Source organism: Aulonocara stuartgranti (assembly GCF_965226115.1).
Source record: "Aulonocara stuartgranti genome assembly, chromosome: 23".
Lineage (NCBI taxonomy): Eukaryota > Metazoa > Chordata > Actinopteri > Cichliformes > Cichlidae > Aulonocara > Aulonocara stuartgranti.
Window position 1 is genome coordinate 47119700 of NC_138958.1, and position 24046 is coordinate 47143745.

The window sequence follows — 24046 nt, forward strand, 5'->3', positions numbered from 1 at the left end:
CAGGGTATGTGACGCTTTTGCTTTTACTGCATTTCAGTAATTTGAAGAATTTGATGTCGTTTTAAAAGTTGACAAACTGAGAATCATTTTAAGTAACAATGACTAAATTGCTATTTCTTTGACAGGTGTTGTTCAACACACCGATTTATGAAACAGCTGTAAAGATCTGCTGGTATCTTCCGGGCTACAAGGCTCAGGTTAGACCCAGATTCATGCAAACCAAAGCTGACAGAAAATATCAGGTCATTTCTGAGGACCTGAGAGTGGTGGTGATTAAATGTCTCCTTTACTTTTAGGTTGCGATAATGACGGAGTTTCTCAGACTTCAGCAGGAAGATCTAATTCCACCGAACCTCACTGCTGAAGATCTGAGAGATCTTTTGGTGGAGAAGAGCAGGGAGACGCTCAGAGAGCAGTGAGTTACTGTCACACCTGAAAGTCTGTTTGTGATGACGTGTAAGTGCTGAGAGAAAACCTCTGCTTTGCTTTCTTTTGAAGGCTGTGGGAGTTTGAGTTAGAGGATTTTGACGAAGAGGAAGCCAAACCTCTTCTAAGGCTGGTAAGACGAGAAAACCCACAAGACTTTTTTTCATTACGTGCACATAACCTTTACACATAAGCGCACTGTAAATGTGTTTTCTGTTTCAGGTGTGGGCGGTGAACGTCAGCAATAAAATGAGGGACGTTGAATTTGAAGCCAGGTTGCTTCTTCAGTTCCCAGAGGCCGTACCTCCTAAATTTCAGTGAGTCACATGTAACATACAGTTATTAACCCTGTAAGACCCAACCCATCAAAAAACAGCCAGAAAATTCAGATTCTTTGGAACTGAGATGTTTATCAACCCTTTAAACAAAAGCCACACATGAGTTCTTTGCTATGTCATGTTGTGTATGATTTACTTTTATTGTGTATTTATTTTTTGTATCACATTTGATACACTGGGTGTTTTTGGCAACTTTTTGTTAACGACAATGTTAACTTTAGACTAAAAAAGAGTTTTGTCCACAACATTTAGAAATTATAGCAAGTATTGATCATGTTGATGAGATCGAGGTCTCAGAAACTCATGTATGCTACAAAGGTGGTTACAGGGTTAACAGTCCAGCTACAGTGTTTCAATATTTAAATGATGCTTTGAATATGTTTAACAGATAACTTTTATCATGTTTTTCTACAGAGCACCTAAACTCCTCAGCGCGGTGAAGGATTACGTTGAAATCCTGAAAAAGAAGCAGCAGGAACAGCCTAACAGCAAACTGCTCACCGCGCAGGAGGTAGTGGTCGAGGTAGTTCCCCGCGTTCTCCAGGGCTTCTGGGAGCTTCCTCCTCGTCCCCTCCTAAACATGGCCTCCCAGAGTCTAAGTATCCTCTCCACCAGTGTCACCAAGGCCACTTTAGATCGTGTCTCCAAGAGCCTCACGGCGATGGAAACACAGGCCGTCTTCACCCGCTCTATCCGAGACGATCTGGTCGACAGCATCCTGACGGAGATTAGACAGAAATTTCCTGAAGAAATTCTGTCTATCCAAGTTGCAAACTTTGCACCCCTGTTGCTGAAGACCATTGCTGATGTAGCAAGGATCCGGATATGTGAAATCTTTGAGCCCCCTTCAAGTCCTGATGTGAAGAGCACAAATGGTGAGCGCTCCTCTGACGGCCTTTCAGTGGCAAATGTTCCACCAGCCGAAGAAGCTCTGTCAGAGAGTGTTCCAGAGCCCGACGTTCCCTGTGAGGAACTTCTTTCTGAAAGGGCATCCAGTCTGAGTACTCGAGACCTTACGATCGAAGGAGCTCTGTCAGAAAGTGTTCCAGAGCCCGACGTTCCCTGTGAGGAACTTCTTTCTGAAAGGGCATCCAGTCTGAGTACTCGAGACCTTACGATCGAAGGAGCTCTGTCAGAAAGTGTTGCAGAGCCCGACGTTCCCTGTGAGGAACTTCTTTCTGAAAGGGCATCCAGTCTGAGTACTCGAGACCTTACGATCGAAGGAGCTCTGTCAGAAAGTGTTGCAGAGCCCGACGTTCCCTGTGAGGAACTTCTTTCTGAAAGGGCATCCAGTCTGAGTACTCGAGACCTTACGATCGAAGGAGCTCTGTCAGAAAGTGTTGCAGAGCCCGACGCTCCCTGTGAGGAACCCTATGGCGAGTCCAAATCCTGTGTTGAAGGTGAAGATCATATGATCAACGGATCTTGTTCTGAAATTGGGCCGGTTCCTGATGTTCCCTTTGAGGAACCTTTTCCAGAACCTGAAGCCAGCATGAAGTCCGAAGACCGTCAGATCAAGAAGAAGAAAAAGGGCTTCTTCAAAAGACTGAGAAGTCTGTTCTGCTGCTGTTGCAGACCAAAAGTCACCGACTGACACTGAAGCTGTGACCCAGTGTTGGTGTTGCAGTAACTCTAAATATGTAAATATGTTCCTTAATGATTGTTCTTCATGTTTTTGGGGGTTTCTTTAGTTTTCAGTGGGCTGGGTGTTTTTTCTCCTCCGTGTTCTTTACTTGATTCTTGTTCATAGTTCCTGATTTGTTTTCCTAGTTCTTGTTTCTTAGTTTGTAGTTTCTTGAGTCCACCTGAGTTTCCAGCAATAAAAGCTGCCGATTCAAGTTTCATTCCACGTAAGAGTCCTGTGTTTGGGTCCTACTACCTGCCTGTCACAGCACACCATGACAGAAACTTTATAAACTCATTCATATTTCTACACGAGTCTCCAGCTATGTTAAAGATTTTTTTTCTTTCAAACATTTGTAAGAATCTCTTATGGTTCTCAAAATACTTCCACAAGTCCAGTAAGTGTAGTGCAGTAAAATATTGATGGTATTATTTTTAATAATTATTTATTATTTTTAATGCACTTTGAACTGAAACTGGTATATAAAATGTACTTCCTGTAGAAAATGCAGTGTGAATGCTAATAGCTGAATAGCTTGAGTTGAATTTTTATAATTGCTGAAATCTTTGGTGAAAAACATGTTACAGTTTTTGCCCGTTGCTTGAACACATTTTGCAAAACGTCGCTCATTGTGCCAAAACTCTAAACACAAGTAAACATGACACATCAAAATATACCATTCACATCTGTGCCAAACTGAAACTCTGCTGTCAAAACCTAACATTCCTCTGTCAAGATGTAACTCTGTTGACAAAATGACACATACTTGCATCACATGCAGATCAGATCAGGGGGACACACTAGTCTACTTCATATAAAACACTGCAGTCTTTCATTGTCATTGTTTATTCTGAAGGCACATTTTCAGGAGACACAAACAACCAAAAAAAGCAAATAGGCCTACTCAATATTGTCCACTGCAGCACCATGAATTCAGATAAAGCAAAACACAAACATAATACAGTAATAGAAAAAACACTATACTGTACACACAAAAAATCATGACAATTGTGCATACGTGGGCTCATGGATCCCGCCGTCTGTTGGGGTCTGGCCACAGGACCTCATCGACATCGCAAGCAGTGTCTTCTCCCGCTGGACACCGGGGAAAATATCCTCTTGCATGTCGAAACCATCCATGGATTGCTGTCACCTGAATGTAAATAGAAATACAGTGGGGCAAAAAAGTATTTAGTCAGCCACCGATTGTGCAAGTTCCCCCACCTAAAATGATGACAGAGGTCAGTAATTTGCACCAGAGGTACACTTCAACTGTGAGAGACAGAATGTGAAAAAAAAATCCATGAATCCACATGGTAGGATTTATAAAGAATTTATTCGTAAATCAGGGTGGAAAATAAGTATTTGGTCAATAACAAAAATACAACTCAATACTTTGTAACATAACCTTTGTTGGCAATAACAGAGGTCAAACGTTTACTATAGGTCTTTACCAGGTTTGCACACACAGTAGCTGGTATTTTGGCCCATTCCTCCATGCAGATCTTCTCGAGAGCAGTGATGTTTTGGGGCTGTCGCCGAGCAACACGGACTTTCAACTCCCGCCACAGATTTTCTATGGGGTTGAGGTCTGGAGACTGGCTAGGCCACTCCAGGACTTTCAAATGCTTCTTACGGAGCCACTCCTTTGTTGCCCGGGCGGTGTGTTTTGGATCATTGTCATGTTGGAAGACCCAGCCTCGTTTCATCTTCAAAGTTCTCACTGATGGAAGGAGGTTTTGGCTCAAAATCTCACGATACATGGCCCCATTCATTCTGTCCTTAACACGGATCAGTCGTCCTGTCCCCTTGGCAGAAAAACAGCCCCATAGCATGATGTTTCCACCCCCATGCTTCACAGTAGGTATGGTGTTCTTGGGATGAGACTCAGTATTCTTCGTCCTCCAAACACGACGAGTTGAGTTTATACCAAAAAGTTCTACTTTGGTTTCATCTGACCACATGACATTCTCCCAATCCTCTGCTGTATCATCCATGTGCTCTCTGGCAAACTTCAGACGGGCCTGGACATGCACTGGCTTCAGCAGCGGAACACGTCTGGCACTGCGGGATTTGATTCCCTGCCGTTGTAGTGTGTTACTGATGGTGACCTTTGTTACTTTGGTCCCAGCTCTCTGCAGGTCATTCACCAGGTCCCCCCGTGTGGTTCTGGGATCTTTGCTCACCGTTCTCATGATCATTTTGACCCCACGGGATGAGATCTTGCGTGGAGCCCCAGATCGAGGGAGATTATCAGTGGTCTTGTATGTCTTCCATTTTCTGATGATTGCTCCCACAGTTGATTTTTTCCACACCAAGCTGCTTGCCTATTGTAGATTCACTCTTCCCAGTCTGGTGCAGGTCTACAATACTTTTCCTGGTGTCCTTCGAAAGCTCTTTGGTCTTGGCCATGGCGGAGTTTGGAGTCTAACTGTTTGAGGCTGTGGACAGGTGTCTTTTATACAGATGATGAGTTCAAACAGGTGCCATTCATACAGGTAACGAGTGGGGGACAGAAAAGCTTCTTACAGAAGACGTTACAGGTCTGTGAGAGCCAGAGATTTTCCTTGTTTGAGGTGACCAAATACTTATTTTCCACCCTAATTTACGAATAAATTATTTACAAATACCACCATGTGAATTCATGGATTTTTTTTCACATTCTGTCTCTCACAGTTGAAGTGTACCTCTGGTGCAAATTACTGACCTCTGTCATCATTTTAAGTGGGGGAACTTGCACAATCGGTGGCTGACTAAATACTTTTTTGCCCCACTGTATATGTGGTGGCCCCTAGAGACAAAACACGTACAAACTCCAAAGCACATTTCTAGCTTGAACTGAACTTCCAAAACAGAGCTACCTAGAACAGCGGTCCCCAACCCCCGGGCCTCGGACTGGTACCGGTCCGTGAGTCGTTTGGTACCGGGCCGCGAGAGTTGAGGCTCAGGTGTGAAATGTCTGGTTTTCAGGGTTTTTATTGCTTTTCAGCGTTATTTTGTTATCGTTTTTATCATTAACTCGGTTTTCCTGGGTCTTTTCACGTGTGTTATGAATAAATCTTCTTTTTCGGTACCGGTACTAGTTTTATTTTGTTGTATTTATCCGCGACACCTTAAAGGCCGGTCCGTGAAAATATTGTCGGGCATAAACTGGTCGGTGGTGCAAAAAAGGTTGGAGACCGCTGACCTAGATCACGTAAATGACACAATTGAAAGCATGAAAGCATATGTGTATTGTTTGTGTATTTATGCACAAGCATTCATATATATTCAAATCATTAAAAAAAAAAAGTTCATTTGCCTGTTACTACCACACACCAAATCTGGTCGTTGGTACTTGGTGAACTGAGAGACACAACAGCAGAGGTCACTATTAATGCTATAAAAGAGGCCTTTGCAAGACATGCAGTTGCCGAGACTGTGGTATCGGACAACAGGCCGCAAGTTTCATCAGAACAGTTCAAGCACTTTGCTAAAGAGTACCAGTTCACACATGAAACGAGCAGCCCCAGGTACCCCCAAGCCAACGGGGAGGCAGAACGCGCTGATCGTACCATTAAAGACTTGAGAGGACTGTGACTACAGCAGAGCACTGCTAGCGTGCAGGGCCACCCCACTGGAACATGGGCTCTCACCGGCACAGTTGCTCATGGGGAGACACCTGCGTACCTCTCTGCCACAAGCTGCTGCGAAGCTGGTGCCAAAGTGGCCCGACCTACAGGCTTTTCGCGAGAAGGATGAGGAGGGGAGGCGTGAGCAGGCAAAACACTACAACCGCAGACATAGAGTCAGGACAGAAGGTGTGGATTACTACTGAAGGAACCACTGGAGCAGTAGTTGGACCTGCCAGTGCTCCCAGATCTTATGTGGTAGAGACAGACAGGTTTTCTAAGGAGAAATAGGAGCCACCTCACACCAACAGGGACTGTTACCAGATCTGGTCGAGCGGTGAGACCTCGTGTAAGATTGGATGTGTAATTCTCTGAAGTTATCCATTCAGGCCCTATTCAAAGCTGGCTTAGGCTGTTAGAGATGTTTACAATTATGTGTTTCGTTTAAATGTAAGTGAACAAGTGAGAGATGTGTATCATTTTAACGTTTGATAATGCTCTGCATTCCTGTTCTTGTGAGCTGAGTGAGTCATTGTGAAGTATGTCTTTAGCTAAAAGGAGGTGTAGCGGGAGACTACTGTACCCATAAGGCTGTGTGTGTGTGTGTGTGTGTGGGGGGGGGGGGGGGGGGGTATGATCTAAATTATAATATTGCTGACTGTCTGAGGCAAAATTTCCCCGAATCGAATCGAATCGAATCATGGATTGAATCGATTCGGGCAAGGGCGTCGATTTGGCATGGACGGAGGGGACATGTCCCCACCAATATCCAGCGATTATTGAATTGTCCTCACCAATAATTTGATCTCTTCGAGTAAAGAAAAGCAAACCTGATAGAAAGAAGAAAAAAAAAGATCTGTCAACGTCTCATTCACCCAGCGGTGCCGAAAGAGTTAAATTACGTCCTGTACTGGAGTCCTACCTCATGTGACAAATATGGCCAATGTGATTGGCTGAACCTTTCAGGGAGCTCTGTTGAGTTTTAGCAGCGGCAAGCCTGCGCTGCCAGGAGGAGAGGAGGACGGCAGCAAAGAGGAAGAACCTGGATATAAGAAAGTATTTTTCAGAGAAACCTGTAAGTCACTTAAAGCCAAGTTCACTCATAATGTCACGGTCTGGCTGGCAGACCGTGGGGGTGTAGGGAAGGAGGACACAGGCGCGGTGCTCTATGTACAAGCAGTGCGTTTATTTACAGCGATGGACAGACATGACAATAAATCCCGTGCTCTCCCGACTCCCGTGACGTGTCCTCTTCCCAGTGCTAGTGCTCCTGTCTCCGCTTCTCCGTGATGAGCACCCCGTGCTCGCTGTCCTCTCGTCTCCCCGTAACTCCTGGGGACATAAGAGAGAGGAAGCCGTCAGACACACAATAATGCAGCAGACTCAAACTAGGAACTGGTCGAGAGACTGACGTGAAGCCACGCAATGATCCAGCGTCGGAGAGAGCTCCACCACACTCTCAAATAGCTCCTCCGACAGGCCTGATCAGCTGCAGGTGTGGCCAATCACCTGCCAGGGCCACACACACACACACACACACACACACACATACGGGTCTATGTGGTATGGCGGGACTATACTACGTCAATCCGCCCGGTGGTGGTTTAAGTGGACTACCCTTTTGAAAGGACTTAGAGCCAAGGGAGCGAGGTTAAAGTGTTCGAAAAAATCTGAAAAAAATTTGGGTCACTTCAGACCTCATACACTCCCTATAGAAGTCTAGATACACTGATACACACCAACCAGACTCTATTGTGTTTTCTGGAGACATTGTCCACTTGACAACAATGTGTTTTATGAGGTCCAAAAAAAGCAATATTGGGTCTTTAAAGGGACAATGATGTAATATGTAAATAGCTCATCATTACCATGAATACACATCTGACAGGACACAGGATTACTGGAACATCATTTTATTAGTGTTCTTGGATCTGAACATTAATTTTAACCATAAATAAAAAAAGAAATCTATGGACAAAAATGCCCACGCTTCCCACAGAAATATAAAAATATAGAAAACAGAAAAATTAAAAACATTTAAAATGAATTTTAATAGTTTAAAGGTAAATATTAAGGGGAGAAAATATGCATTTATAATTTTTTATTTTAAATATAACCCGTCAAAAAAAAAACCTAAATAAATTAAATGTAAAAATTATGAAATACAAACTACTTCTGTATTTAACAAGAACTTTTTTTTCTTTAAACAGAACATCAGTGTTAACAACAATTGGCAATCTGACCAAGATGTAAAACCACAGCTCTCTAAACAGTTATTTTAGTTCATTTTTTTCTGCCTTTTTGCAGTTAATCCTCTGTTTCTTACAAAATCTCTTATGTTTTGAACTGTTCTTCCTGCCAACACCGGATCTTCTACCAATTTGCAATGACTGCATTCATTTTTGGTGGCTAGTTTCCCTTCGTTTATGTGGTCTTTAAAATGCCTCATCACTGCAGCAACCTCAGCCTTGGACCACATGTTTTTGGGAGCTCTTCGGGAATTGTGGGATTGAGCAGCATTTTTCTCTGGAAGATATATAAAGTAGTAGTAGTTAAAACAAACAAAAAACCAAACAAAAAAAACAAAAAACATTTGCTTGTTAAAAGAATGGATGCTACCCTGTACTAACTTCTGAAATGTGTTGCTACCATCAATATCAAAACGAGCTAAAATTCTGTTTGAAAATTTATCAAATTTCTAAAATGAGACAACATTTAGTGTTCCGCTGTGAATAAAAGACTGAATAAAAAGTTGAATAAAAGTCTCTTGATGCATGCTCAATCATCCAGGTAAGTAAATCCCAAAACGTTGATTCTGTTAATCTGGACGTAGCGTTTTCAGTGGGAGAAACATTTTGTCACTCATCCAAGTGACTTTTTGCCACCACTCTGCAGTTTGCCATATGTTGCAAAGTGATGAAACAATAATAAGCTTCGAGAACCAACTGCACCCCTTACCTTCAGAGGGAGCAGCAGTCTCACTTGCTGCAGGCATTGTGAGTAGTCCTTCATCTGCTGATTACACAATTTGATTAAGTTTTAATATTTGTAACAAACATTTTATCCACAGAAACCAAGCTAGTGGTAACTTACCACAATCTACAGTGTCTTGGGGCTGCGCTGTGTTTGTGGAATCAGCTACTGCATGTACAGGCTCACTGGTGCCACACGCCGACATTGTGAGTGATGTGTCATCATCATCTGATTCACTCTCACTGTCCTTTGTTTCAGCATCACTTAATGCAATTTCATCTGAGAAATTGTGGGGGAAAAAAACCCAAAAAAACCAAACACATACAACCCCCCCAAAAACCTCACATTAACAACGAGATATGACAAAAAACAGAGCAAATACTGGAAATTATAGTACATAGTTTTACTATTTAAGGCCTGCTGCTGGGTTGTTGCCCTCCTATGGCCTACTCCACATCCAGGTAGCACCTCCATGCTCTGGACACTACACTAACAGACACAGCAAACCTTCTTGCCACAGCTCACATTGATGTGCTACGCTAGATGAGCTGCACTACCTGAGCCACTTGTGTGGGTTGTAGACTGTCTCATGCTACCACTAAAATGAAATCACCGCCAGCATTCAAAAGTGACCATAACATCAGCCAGAAAGAATAAGTGCTGAGAAGTGGTCTGTGGACACCACCTGCAGAACCAGTCCTTTATTATGGTGAATTGACTATAATTTCCACTTGTTGTCTACTCTATTTGCAAAACAGCATGTGAAACTGGTTGTCAGTGTTACTTCCTAAGTGAACAGTTTGATATAACAGAAGTGTGACTGACTTGGAGTAACATCGCATCGTTTAAGTGTTCCCTTTATTATTTTGAGCAGTTTATGTTATGGAATGGGGAATTGAGGACAATCCCAAGTATACCATTTTTACAAGGTCCTGCACCAATGAGGTAATACTACATTTCTTTAATTAGACGTGACCACCCATTAATTAAAAAGGGAGCAGTGTTCATTTCAGCTAGTCTTAACTTGTTGAACTCCATTAATGCTTTTTACTATATAATGTACCTATTCACTAAATGTCTCACCTTTGCACTTATAGCCAAGCCACTTGAGGGAGGAAACCAGTCCCACACACTGAATGCACTTGTCCAAAGATGATATTGTTGTGCACACCAGACAATGATTGTGACACTGTTAGCAAAATATTGCAACATTTATTTGTTTTGGACAGTTGGAAAGGTGAGGTGTTTTCAATTCAGTTGCAGATATCAACTAATAAACTTCATCCATGTAAATCACATCACACCCAGGTGACTGCCAAACACACACACACACACACACAGCATCCATAAGGAATGATGATAGATTAAATTATTAGTTCATTAAGTGGTACACTGGATTATATTTACCCTTTCAGGCTCTGGATGTTTCAGGTCCAGATCATTGTTTGGAAAGCTGTTTGGTTGCGGCTTTAGGCAGCTCACAGTCTTCTGAATCTGGCTGGTCTCAGTCTTCGTGTGTAACAGATAGAGAATGAAGACAAAAGAACAGTAATCTGACAGTTACTAAAAATGCATCACTCAAGAGGATGAATAGACCATTTCACTATCAGCAAATAGCGTAAGGTACACATCGTGCATGAGAAACATTCATTAAAATCTGTCCTAGGTCAATGTTACCTCTTCAAAATCTTGCACTGAAGAAGAATGCATGGCTTCTGAGCCTTGCTGAGGCATTTCTTCATCAAGATCCTGCAACAAAGAAAAGATGGCACAAAGATTAGACCAAGTGCTCTTCTTGCAACTGTACTGGGCAGGCCTGTGCTTCTGTTTTTAATTTGCATGTGTGTGTGTGGGGGGGGGGGGGGGCCTTTCCACTCAAGAAATGTTTTCTTCTGAAAAAAATACTGGCTACAATAGTTAACAACTGATTCCTTTGCAATCATCCATCTTCTTCCACTTATCCTTATCAGGATTGTGGGGTAGCAGTTTTGGGGCCTATACCAGCTACCATAGGGCAGTACAACCTGGACAGATCACCAGTCTAACATGGAAGGACAAGCATTTGCATTCACACCAAAGGGCAGTTTTGAATCACCAGTTAACCTAACCCCATAAGCTACATCTTTGGACTGTGGGAAGAAGCCAGAGTACACAGCCAGAGAGAGCCCATGCACTAAAGCAGTAAAAAGTGCCTAAAACAACTTAAGAAGTTGTATAGTACTATCTATCTTAATGTTCAAGCCTGAGTTTCAAAAAATTTCAACATAGAAACAAAGCACATGCAGTCAGTTCTGCATGCTGTAGGTCAAACTGTCAAGACATACGAGAAGACCCCTCCTAAAACCAGAGTGATGTCACCATGAAGCAAACTTTGACGGAGTCCCCCAATAACAGTGTGGTCCTCCTAAGTCACATTTGGGTGGTTAACACACACACACACACACTCAGATGTTATCCAGACTTGCACTTTGAAACAATGAAAAGGACCTACAAGCCACGGTCCATGTAAATCACATCACACCCAGGTGACTGCCAAACACACACACACACAGCATCCATAAAGAATGATGATAGATTAAATTATTAGTTCATTAAGTGGTACACTGGATTATATTTACCCTTTCAGGCTCTGGATGTTTCAGGTCCAGATCATTGTTTGGAAAGCTGTTTGGTTGCGGCTTTAGGCAGCTCACAGTCTTCTGAATCTGGCTGGTCTCAGTCTTCGTGTGTAACAGATAGAGAATGAAGACAAAAGAACAGTAATCTGACAGTTACTAAAAATGCATCACTCAAGAGGATGAATAGACCATTTCACTATTGGCAAATAGCGTAAGGTACACATCGTGCATGAGAAACATTCATTAAAATCTGTCCTAGGTCAATGTTACCTCTTCAAAATCTTGCACTGAAGAAGAATGCATGGCTTCTGAGTCTTGCTGAGGCATTTCTTCATCAAGATCCTGCAACAAAGAAAAGATGGCACAAAGATTAGACCAAGTGCTCTTCTTGCAACTGTACTGGGCAGGCCTGTGCTTCTGTTTTTAATTTGCATGTGTGTGTGTGTGGGGGGGGGGGGGCCTTTCCACTCAAGAAATGTTTTCTTCTGAAAAAAATACTGGCTACAATAGTTAACAACTGATTCCTTTGCAATCATCCATCCTCTTCCACTTATCCTTATCAGGATTGTGGGGTAGCAGTTTTGGGGCCTATACCAGCTACCATAGGGCAGTACAACCTGGACAGATCACCAGTCTAACATGGAAGGACAAGCATTTGCATTCACACCAAAGGGCAGTTTTGAATCACCAGTTAACCTAACCCCATAAGCTACATCTTTGGACTGTGGGAAGAAGCCAGAGTACACAGCCAGAGAGAGCCCATGCACTAAAGCAGTAAAAAGTGCCTAAAACAACTTAAGAAGTTGTATAGTACTATCTATCTTAATGTTCAAGCCTGAGTTTCAAAAAATTTCAACATAGAAACAAAGCACATGCAGTCAGTTCTGCATGCTGTAGGTCAAACTGTCAAGACATACGAGAAGACCCCTCCTAAAACCAGAGTGATGTCACCATGAAGCAAACTTTGACGGAGTCCCCCAATAACAGTGTGGTCCTCCTAAGTCACATTTGGGTGGTTAACACACACACACACACACTCAGATGTTATCCAGACTTGCACTTTGAAACAATGAAAAGGACCTACAAGCCACGGTCCATGTAAATCACATCACACCCAGGTGACTGCCAAACACACACACACACAGCATCCATAAAGAATGATGATAGATTAAATTATTAGTTCATTAAGTGGTACACTGGATTATATTTACCCTTTCAGGCTCTGGATGTTTCAGGTCCAGATCATTGTTTGGAAAGCTGTTTGGTTGCGGCTTTAGGCAGCTCACAGTCTTCTGAATCTGGCTGGTCTCAGTCTTCGTGTGTAACAGATAGAGAATGAAGACAAAAGAACAGTAATCTGACAGTTACTAAAAATGCATCACTCAAGAGGATGAATAGACCATTTCACTATTGGCAAATAGCGTAAGGTACACATCGTGCATGAGAAACATTCATTAAAATCTGTCCTAGGTCAATGTTACCTCTTCAAAATCTTGCACTGAAGAAGAATGCATGGCTTCTGAGTCTTGCTGAGGCATTTCTTCATCAAGATCCTGCAACAAAGAAAAGATGGCACAAAGATTAGACCAAGTGCTCTCCTTGCAACTGTACTGGGCAGGCCTGTGCTTCTGTTTTTAATTTGCATGTGTGTGTGTGTGTGTGTGGGGGGGGGGGGGCTTTCCACTCAAGAAATGTTTTCTTCTGAAAAAAATACTGGCTACAATAATTAACAACTGATTCCTTTGCAATCATCCATCCTCTTCCACTTATCCTTATCAGGATTGTGGGGTAGCAGTTTTGGGGCCTATACCAGCTACCATAGGGCAGTACAACCTGGACAGATCACCAGTCTAACATGGAAGGACAAGCATTTGCATTCACACCAAAGGGCAGTTTTGAATCACCAGTTAACCTAACCCCATAAGCTACATCTTTGGACTGTGGGATGAAGCCAGAGTACACAGCCAGAGAGAGCCCATGCACTAAAGCAGTAAAAAGTGCCTAAAACAAGTTAAGAAGTTGTATAGTACTATCTATCTTAATGTTCAAGCCTGAGTTTCAAAAAATTTCAACATAGAAACAAAGCACATGCAGTGAGCTCTGCATGCTGTAGGTCAAACTGTCAAGACATACGAGAAGACCCCTCCTAAAACCAGAGTGATGTCACCATGAAGCAAACTTTGACGGAGTCCCCCAATAACAGTGTGGTCCTCCTAAGTCACATTTGGGTGGTTAACACACACACACACACACACTCAGATGTTATCCAGACTTGCACTTTGAAACAATGAAAAGGACCTACAAGCCACGGTCCATGTAAATCACATCACACCCAGGTGACTGCCAAACACACACACACACAGCATCCATAAAGAATGATGATAGATTAAATTATTAGTTCATTAAGTGGTACACTGGATTATATTTACCCTTTCAGGCTCTGGATGTTTCAGGTCCAGATCATTGTTTGGAAAGCTGTTTGGTTGCGGCTTTAGGCAGCTCACAGTCTTCTGAATCTGGCTGGTCTCAGTCTTCGTGTGTAACAGATAGAGAATGAAGACAAAAGAACAGTAATCTGACAGTTACTAAAAATGCATCACTCAAGAGGATGAATAGACCATTTCACTATTGGCAAATAGCGTAAGGTACACATCGTGCATGAGAAACATTCATTAAAATCTGTCCTAGGTCAATGTTACCTCTTCAAAATCTTGCACTGAAGAAGAATGCATGGCTTCTGAGCCTTGCTGAGGCATTTCTTCATCAAGATCCTGCAACAAAGAAAAGATGGCACAAAGATTAGACCAAGTGCTCTTCTTGCAACTGTACTGGGCAGGCCTGTGCTTCTGTTTTTAATTTGCATGTGTGTGTGTGGGGGGGGGGGGGGCCTTTCCACTCAAGAAATGTTTTCTTCTGAAAAAAATACTGGCTACAATAGTTAACAACTGATTCCTTTGCAATCATCCATCCTCTTCCACTTATCCTTATCAGGATTGTGGGGTAGCAGTTTTGGGGCCTATACCAGCTACCATAGGGCAGTACAACCTGGACAGATCACCAGTCTAACATGGAAGGACAAGCATTTGCATTCACACCAAAGGGCAGTTTTGAATCACCAGTTAACCTAACCCCATAAGCTACATCTTTGGACTGTGGGAAGAAGCCAGAGTACACAGCCAGAGAGAGCCCATGCACTAAAGCAGTAAAAAGTGCCTAAAACAAGTTAAGAAGTTGTATAGTACTATCTATCTTAATGTTCAAGCCTGAGTTTCAAAAAATTTCAACATAGAAACAAAGCACATGCAGTCAGTTCTGCATGCTGTAGGTCAAACTGTCAAGACATACGAGAAGACCCCTCCTAAAACCAGAGTGATGTCACCATGAAGCAAACTTTGACGGAGTCCCCCAATAACAGTGTGGTCCTCCTAAGTCACATTTGGGTGGTTAACACACACACACACACACACTCAGATGTTATCCAGACTTGCACTTTGAAACAATGAAAAGGACCTACAAGCCACGGTCCATGTAAATCACATCACACCCAGGTGACTGCCAAACACACACACACACAGCATCCATAAAGAATGATGATAGATTAAATTATTAGTTCATTAAGTGGTACACTGGATTATATTTACCCTTTCAGGCTCTGGATGTTTCAGGTCCAGATCATTGTTTGGAAAGCTGTTTGGTTGCGGCTTTAGGCAGCTCACAGTCTTCTGAATCTGGCTGGTCTCAGTCTTCGTGTGTAACAGATAGAGAATGAAGACAAAAGAACAGTAATCTGACAGTTACTAAAAATGCATCACTCAAGAGGATGAATAGACCATTTCACTATTGGCAAATAGCGTAAGGTACACATCGTGCATGAGAAACATTCATTAAAATCTGTCCTAGGTCAATGTTACCTCTTCAAAATCTTGCACTGAAGAAGAATGCATGGCTTCTGAGCCTTGCTGAGGCATTTCTTCATCAAGATCCTGCAACAAAGAAAAGATGGCACAAAGATTAGACCAAGTGCTCTTCTTGCAACTGTACTGGGCAGGCCTGTGCTTCTGTTTTTAATTTGCATGTGTGTGTGGGGGGGGGGGGGGGGCTTTCCACTCAAGAAATGTTTTCTTCTGAAAAAAATACTGGCTACAATAATTAACAACTGATTCCTTTGCAATCATCCATCCTCTTCCACTTATCCTTATCAGGATTGTGGGGTAGCAGTTTTGGGGCCTATACCAGCTACCATAGGGCAGTACAACCTGGACAGATCACCAGTCTAACATGGAAGGACAAGCATTTGCATTCACACCAAAGGGCAGTTTTGAATCACCAGTTAACCTAACCCCATAAGCTACATCTTTGGACTGTGGGAAGAAGCCAGAGTACACAGCCAGAGAGAGCCCATGCACTAAAGCAGTAAAAAGTGCCTAAAACAAGTTAAGAAGTTGTATAGTACTATCTATCTTAATGTTCAAGCCTGAGTTTCAAAAAATTTCAACATAGAAACAAAGCACATGCAGTGAGCTCTGCATGCTGTAGGTCAAACTGTCAAGACATACGAGAAGACCCCTCCTAAAACCAGAGTGATGTCACCATGAAGCAAACTTTGACGGAGTCCCCCAATAACAGTGTGGTCCTCCTAAGTCACATTTGGGTGGTTAACACACACACACACACACACTCAGATGTTATCCAGACTTGCACTTTGAAACAATGAAAAGGACCTACAAGCCACGGTCCATGTAAATCACATCACACCCAGGTGACTGCCAAACACACACACACACAGCATCCATAAAGAATGATGATAGATTAAATTATTAGTTCATTAAGTGGTACACTGGATTATATTTACCCTTTCAGGCTCTGGATGTTTCAGGTCCAGATCATTGTTTGGAAAGCTGTTTGGTTGCGGCTTTAGGCAGCTCACAGTCTTCTGAATCTGGCTGGTCTCAGTCTTCGTGTGTAACAGATAGAGAATGAAGACAAAAGAACAGTAATCTGACAGTTACTAAAAATGCATCACTCAAGAGGATGAATAGACCATTTCACTATTGGCAAATAGCGTAAGGTACACATCGTGCATGAGAAACATTCATTAAAATCTGTCCTAGGTCAATGTTACCTCTTCAAAATCTTGCACTGAAGAAGAATGCATGGCTTCTGAGCCTTGCTGAGGCATTTCTTCATCAAGATCCTGCAACAAAGAAAAGATGGCACAAAGATTAGACCAAGTGCTCTTCTTGCAACTGTACTGGGCAGGCCTGTGCTTCTGTTTTTAATTTGCATGTGTGTGTGTGTGTGTGTGGGGGGGGGGGGGGCCTTTCCACTCAAGAAATGTTTTCTTCTGAAAAAAATACTGGCTACAATAGTTAACAACTGATTCCTTTGCAATCATCCATCCTCTTCCACTTATCCTTATCAGGATTGTGGGGTAGCAGTTTTGGGGCCTATACCAGCTACCATAGGGCAGTACAACCTGGACAGATCACCAGTCTAACATGGAAGGACAAGCATTTGCATTCACACCAAAGGGCAGTTTTGAATCACCAGTTAACCTAACCCCATAAGCTACATCTTTGGACTGTGGGAAGAAGCCAGAGTACACAGCCAGAGAGAGCCCATGCACTAAAGCAGTAAAAAGTGCCTAAAACAAGTTAAGTTGTATAGTACTATCTATCTTAATGTTCAAGCCTGAGTTTCAAACCACATAGAAACAAAGCACATGCGGTCAGTTCTGCATGCTGTAGGTCAAACTGTCAAGAAATACGAGAAGACCCCTCCTAAAACCAGAGTGATGTCACCATGAAGCAAACTTTGACGGAGTCTCCCAATAACAGTGTGGTCCTCCTAAGTCACATTTGGGTGGTTAACACACACACACACACACACACACACTCACTCAGATGTTATCCAGACTTGCACTTTGAAACAATGAAAAGGACCTACAAGCCACGGTCCATGTAAATCACATCACACCCAGGTGACTGCCAAACACACACACACACAGCATCCATAAAGAATGATGATAGATTAAATTATTAGTTCATTAAGTGGTACACTGGATTATATTTACCCTTTCAGGCTCTGGATGTTTCAGGTCCAGATCATTGTTTGGAAAGCTGTTTGGTTGCGGCTTTAGGCAGCTCACAGTCTTCTGAATCTGGCTGGTCTCAGTCTTCGTGTGTAACAGATAGAGAATGAAGACAAAAGAACAGTAATCTGACAGTTACTAAAAATGCATCACTCAAGAGGATGAATAGACCATTTCACTATTGGCAAATAGCGTAAGGTACACATCGTGCATGAGAAACATTCATTAAAATCAGATCATTGTTTGGAAAGCTGTTTGGTTGCGGCTTTAGGCAGCTCACAGTCTTCTGAATCTGGCTGGTCTCCGTCTTCGTGTGTAACAGATAGAAAATGAATATACAGTGCATTTTTGAAGAGGCTTTTGAAACATTAAATAAACTGTATGAGAAAGATAAGTTTCAAGCTATTGTCTTTAAAATATTCACTGTCATGTATAGAGAATTTAAGGCCCTATGATTAAGAGACAAATAGTCAGTGTGATTTCTTTATTTTTTAAGCCATTGCTAAAGGAGTAAAACAATCACCTGTAGCAGCAACGAACTGTCACTAGGGCCCATTTATCTTCGAGGGACAAAATTTAAAATGAATCTAACTAAAGAGGCTACACAGCAAAATCTCCAGTGTTAAATTAACACTAGAGAGTGTCTATATGGGTCCACACAACACTGTTGAGTGTTGAATTAACACTTTTGACAGTGTTATATGTTTAAAAGTAACCTAGTCAGTTTTGAAGATTAACAAAGACTAACACTGAGCAGTGCTGATTTTCTAACACTGGAATATTTCTAACATTTTGAGTTATTTTCCAGTGTTAGAAAATCAGCACTGCTCAGTGTTAGCCATTGTTAATCTTCAAAACTGACTAGGTTACTTTTAAACATATAACACTGTCAAAAGTGTTAATTTAACACTCAACAGTGTTGTATTTAACACTCAGAGGTGTGGACCCTTATAGACACTCTCCAGTGTTAATTTAACACTGGAGATTTTGCTGTGTAGAATCACATTAAACATCAATCACTGTTAAAATTTAGAAACCGAAAGCCATTTTTTATTTCTGCATACCTGCTGATATTTTTTTAGTGCTTTTAGAGGGCTTTGATGTGGCAGCCATCACAATTGCCTGTTTTCCATTAGTACCTACCCCTGTTTTTCCAGTAGGTTATAGTACCATGTAGTTTTTCAGTAACTACTGCACCAAGGTTCCAAGTGATCCAAAGTGATCAGAAAATTTGACATAGACTGAATGCCACCAGGTGGCTGGTCAATGGTGTCACTCGATAAGTTATGAGTGCGCCTCCTTCGTGAAAATCCAAGCCATCATTTTTGAAACTCTGAAATGTTTGAAATAGCGACCAAAATTAACAGCGTGATCCCTGAATTGAACACTAAAGTATAGACTGAGCAGCAGGCATTTTGTCACCTTGACGTCCATGCTTGCTGTGGCATTTATATCACTGGATGCTCGGCTGCATTGCTATAGTTACCCCAGGCACAGTAGGTGATACTCAATTTCAGTGAAAAACTAGATGCCCTAAGTCACGTTAAGCCAATTTGAGTAGGTACAAATGTAAAAATGGCTTAGGGTATGCAATTTATCAGTTCCAAAAAGTACAATTGTAGAAATACCTTGCATCTCCAGAGCCAATCCGAGTCACCATAATTATAGTCTATTTCTTCACCTGGACTTATGTCTCTGCTTGCAAATAAGCATAGATGGGGCTTTCCATTGATATTTAATATTTTCATCTTAGCACTTGTCAACGACAACCACATCAGTCCAAGTCTGCCTAATGACCCATCTTCTTGAGATGCATCCACACTGTGGGGTTAGGCAAAAAAGTATTAGCTTAACTAGTTAGGAAGCTTTTTTTTCATAAATCAAAAGCAATGTGTAATTTAATCTTAATCAAACTACACTGATATAATACGCACCACCAGAGTTTTCCATCAAACTTGAATTCAAACATGAACACCTTCAGGCTGTCATGATAAACTCTGTGTCTCCGCTCACATTCTTCTTTTGTTATGAGTTTACCTCTGTATTCCAAAAGAAAGTCTCCTTTTTGGAATGGAACAGTCGTGAAAATGCCCCGACCTGAATTGCAGAGGCATACCAAGTGAGTGACAAAAGACAGTGACAAACTCCAAATCTAATCCAAACTAAAGACCAACTTACCTTTGAAGGCATTTATGTAGTGGATATCAAGTCCCAGTTTGTCCCTTCCAGCAGAAACATGACAGACTGCATCCTCCCGTGGAGGAATGAGTCTCCTTCGCATGTTCTCCTGTACGATTGGCTGTATTACCAAAGCATATAAAGTATTACGATTATCGTCATCATTGTCATCATCATCAGTAGTAGCAGAACTAGCAGTAGTGTAGTTTACAGCATAAACACAGCTGACTTATTCATAGTGCTAATTTATGCCTTCTTTTAAAATGTTAAAGGCCTAGTACTCAAAATGGCGACATGTGACATTTCTGTAATGGCGACTGCAGAGAGTGATACAAGTACTGAGAAAGCTTAGGCATCAAAACTGTAAGAAGTTTTTTCTTCAGGCATATAAATAAATACACGACTAAATACACTTATACCCTTGCTTTTATTTTAGGGCTGTCAGCAGAATGGACAGACATTGGACAAACTGCCCGAAATTAGCTAACAGCGACATCAGGGATTTTGACTCAGACTGCGCTGGTTTAATTGTTAATCGCGTTAGTCGCGATGTCGGCATTAACACGTTTAAGCCACAATAATGCTTTAACACCGAGTAAATCCTAACACGGGTTAGCCCGCTTTATCGCGTTGACGCGGTTAGTCGTCAGCCCTATTTTATTTACTCAATGACAAACGCTGGGGCCATTTTACTTCTTCAAAGACTCACTAACAGTCCATAAAGCATAAATTAAACCAGTTTAATATAGGCCTGTGCACCTATAATTTCATATAGTATTAAAGTCATGGTGCATTTTACATTAAAAAAGGCTTACCTTTGTGTTTTTAATCCGTCTTCGTATTGCCGTCGACATACACTTGTTAAAGGGCACGCGCGCGAAAGTTGTGGCGCCGTTTCCTGTAGGTACCGCCTATATATATAGCCTACCAATCACAATGACTTCCGGCCGTGTGTATTGAAAATGTGTATTAAATTGCAGTACCTACACACATCCACTCTAACTCGAAACGTCGCTGTGCAATACACTGGAATACACAAAAATCAGGTGAGGGGTATAGGTGGACTTTTAAGAAAATCAGAAAATCTTTTAATTATAGTTTAATAAATGAATTTACACTACAGTTTAAGCAAATACAGGTCAAAAGATAAATAATGACCTCATAAGAAGTAGAAAAAATTATTATTTAGACACTTAAAAATGCATTTACAAGTCATGTTTTAGGGGGACACATGAATACACAGCAAAAAGTCGAAATGTCCCCGGAGCCCAGGTACAGCGCAGGTCAAATGTCAATCCATACCACATAGACGCACTCACACACACACACACACACACACACACACACACACGTCTACAAGCAGGGAGAACGAGGGACAGCAATACAAAATACATACATTATAATATTAGTCCATAACTGCACAGGGTCCTGGGTCTGACACATAAAATGTGTCCGTCACAATAACGTTGCAGGCTATGCTAGGCTTTGGCCCACATCAGTCTAAAACTGTATGTAACCATGAATAACGTGTTTTGGAAACTAACAGCACAACATGCAGCACTGTTAGTTCTCTCAGTCTCAGAGCAGCGTTTCTAATTCTAATCTAAGTGAAGCTGTCAGAGAAAACAGCAGCCTCGAGCAGCCAGGATATTAGTTTACAGAGGCTGTTAGAATTATATGTCTAACGTTAAAATGTTGGTGACACAAGAATTTCATCTTAATGGCACTGACGTATTCATAGGTCATAGTTATGATTTTGCAAATATTCCACCTTGTAGTGCAGTTTGCACAACTTGTTTTAAAAATGCACTCAGCCTACAAACATTACTGATCAGTCAAGATCTGCACAAAGTGACAGACACACTGAAGCAGCTCCACATTTTATTCTTATTGTCATGTATGTCCTATTTGTCAGGTGACAGAAGAAGCAACACAAAGCTCAGAGAGCAATGGTGACACAAGATCACAGGTGGAATTGGATGATGACGCAGAATGAGAAGAGCGAAAGTGGATCGCTAAATGAAACGGATGAACCAGAACTGGTTTGTAAAAATGCTGCAGCTTCAGTGGTGTGGAACTGGTTTAGCTTTCGTCCGTCAGATACACAACAAAGCACTATTTTTGGTAGAGCATGCTAGCGGGCCGTCGTTATTACCGTGTTGTTTGGAAAATACGGCACACTTAAAATCAATCCTTTGATTTTTCTGAAAGTCGACAGAGCCCCTTATAACCCCGTGTGCCTTATGTATGAACTCTGGTTGTGTTTACTGACCTCGAAACGATTTTATGTGCACGGCGCTCGAAAATCTGTCAGATGTTTCAGTACGACTTTGCTAAGCTACCACCGCTTGATGGATTGTCGGAGCGTTACGGCTGTCGTAGGCAGGAGCCTCGCGGAGTGAGCCATGTCTCCGTGACGACCAGGACACAGCAGTCACGGACGATTGGCTGTGCGGCGAGAAGTAGGTTCAGTTCGTCTATTTTGTTGACGACCGACCGTGCGCTGGTCAGAAAGATGCTCGGGAGCGGTGGTTTGAAAGGCTGCTTCTTTAGCCTGGCCAGCAGGCCCGACAGGCATCCCCGCTTTTGTTTGCGTTCCTTCCGCCGCCTGCGTTTCTTGGCAGAGCCGATAACAATCCACGGAGCACCCGATGTTCTCGCTATCTCTGGGGGGATGTTGTGCACCCTCTGATAATCACTGGTAATGGGGATCTGGCTGTTATATCCGATCTTGCATAATTCCAGATGGTTTTAGGAAAATTTGGCTTCACAATAAGGAAAACAAAAGAAGAAGAAAAAGTGGAGAAACAAAAAAGAAAGGCACCCAAGTGGAGAGCATAGAGCCGCTGCGTCTGTGCGCGCCGCCATCTAGTATACTTCTTCTAGTACACAGCCTGGAGGTGTGTTTGGTGTCATTGTCCTGTTGAAAACTGGTCCCTAAATGCAATTTCTCAACGAGAAGTTTGGGCTCGGGTGAGTCTGCGTGCTGAAGATATCTACCTATTCGGAACCATGGTAACAGGGTTCTGGCTGATCGGAGCTGGCTTGAGAAAGCGGAACCGGCTGTTCAAACCCCCACAAGGCTGCCCGCTGGGATTGGAACGATGGGAGAGGCGTGAGTTTCTCAAAATGGGCTCATTGAGTCAGCACTGATAAGATCTTGGAGAGGCTACGGCTGCTTTGAATACTCAGAATAAGATCTCTGACTGCAGACTGGATACATCTCGGAAAGGCTCGCTCAGAATAACATCTCTGGGCGCAAATTGGATGACATCTCGGGGAGGCACACTGCCGTGAGTTCTCAGAATCGGCTCCTTGAGCACAAGAATGACAACATCACAGAACGCAAGTATGGCGAAGCTCGCGGCTCTCCAACGGGAGATTGAGAGACCAGTGTTGGACTGTAGAACTGCTTTGAAATTCATATGAGCTGTTCGCACTAAAGTAAAAAGCACCATCACTTATGCGGATACCCCTTCAGCCCCAGACGTGGGCTCAAGGTCGGAGCTGAACAACACCCTGATAACGACTGTGTTGAGTCTGTTCCTTCCTATTCCATGCAAGGCCACCTGGGTTGGCTGGAAGACTGTTTACTTAGCCTGGCAGGGCGAAGGACACTGTCTCAGCTGAACCCTGGACACGCACACACATACAGGGAGTGCAGAATTATTAGGCAAATGAGTATTTTGTCCACATCATCCTCTTCATGCATGCTGTCTTCCAAGCTGTATAGGCTCAAAAGCCTACTACCAATTAAGCATATTAGGTGATGTGCATCTCTGTTGATAGGTTTGTAGCTTGAACCCATCCGCTGGAACGTTGAAGACAATATAATTACACTGCAAAGCAAGACACAAGTAGGCAAAGACTTCATGTTTCTCGTGCACGGGAGAAATGACCGGACAAAGCGCCATTCCTTCGCTTGACCCCAGTCACTCTCGTCCGTCCTCCCGTACCACTGTTCTTTTATTGAGGTTACATGAATATGCATAGGTTCATTAACATATGACGTCTACATACACACAAAGAGTACCTTGCCTGTGTGTGTGTGTGTGTGTGTGTGTGTGTGTGTGTGTGTGTGTGTGTGTGTGTGTGTGTGTGTGTGTGTGTGTGACTTGTGTGAGGTCAAGATGTGACCCTGTGAAGACTCCCCAAAGCTGGTGCCAGAAGTCTGGGTCCATCTAACA

The 24046-nt window shown here is 42.5% G+C and overlaps 2 protein-coding genes across 3 annotated transcripts in view; one reads left to right on the forward strand and one right to left on the reverse strand.

Moving 5' to 3' along the window:
- Positions 1-24046, forward strand: part of LOC309701484 (NACHT, LRR and PYD domains-containing protein 12-like) — a 1104110-nt gene that overhangs the window by 115698 nt on the left and 964366 nt on the right. The window lies entirely within an intron of this gene.
- On the reverse strand, positions 7830-21204 carry LOC309701498 (uncharacterized protein). Of its 2 annotated transcripts, none has more exons than XM_082525740.1 (21): positions 20675-21204; positions 19860-19980; positions 19616-19778; positions 19310-19502; positions 17664-17765; positions 16713-16784; positions 16443-16544; positions 15502-15573; positions 15232-15333; positions 14290-14361; positions 14020-14121; positions 13072-13143; positions 12802-12903; positions 11861-11932; positions 11591-11692; positions 10650-10721; positions 10380-10481; positions 10056-10161; positions 9093-9251; positions 8958-9011; positions 7830-8525 (listed from the first exon to the last, which is right to left on the reverse strand). In XM_082525740.1, exons 1-21 carry the CDS (start codon positions 20711-20713, stop codon positions 8278-8280), a joined length of 2229 nt encoding a protein of 742 aa, XP_082381866.1. In that variant the 5' UTR covers positions 20714-21204; the 3' UTR covers positions 7830-8277. The 2 variants fall into 2 exon arrangements, with proteins under 2 accessions (XP_082381866.1, XP_082381865.1); XM_082525739.1 differs by having other exon boundaries at positions 8958-9014.

What these genes read in the sequence shown, in the direction of transcription:
- LOC309701498 (XM_082525739.1), bottom strand. Translation starts at nt 20,713, where the DNA reads ATGTCGACGGCAATACGAAGACGGATTAAAAACACAAAG. An exon ending in CAGTGCAAGATTTTGAAGAG is followed by an intron (nt 14,122 to 14,289) that starts GTAACATTGACC and finishes TTACACACGAAG; the next exon opens with ACTGAGACCAGCCAGATTCA. An exon ending in CAGTGCAAGATTTTGAAGAG is followed by an intron (nt 12,904 to 13,071) that starts GTAACATTGACC and finishes TTACACACGAAG; the next exon opens with ACTGAGACCAGCCAGATTCA.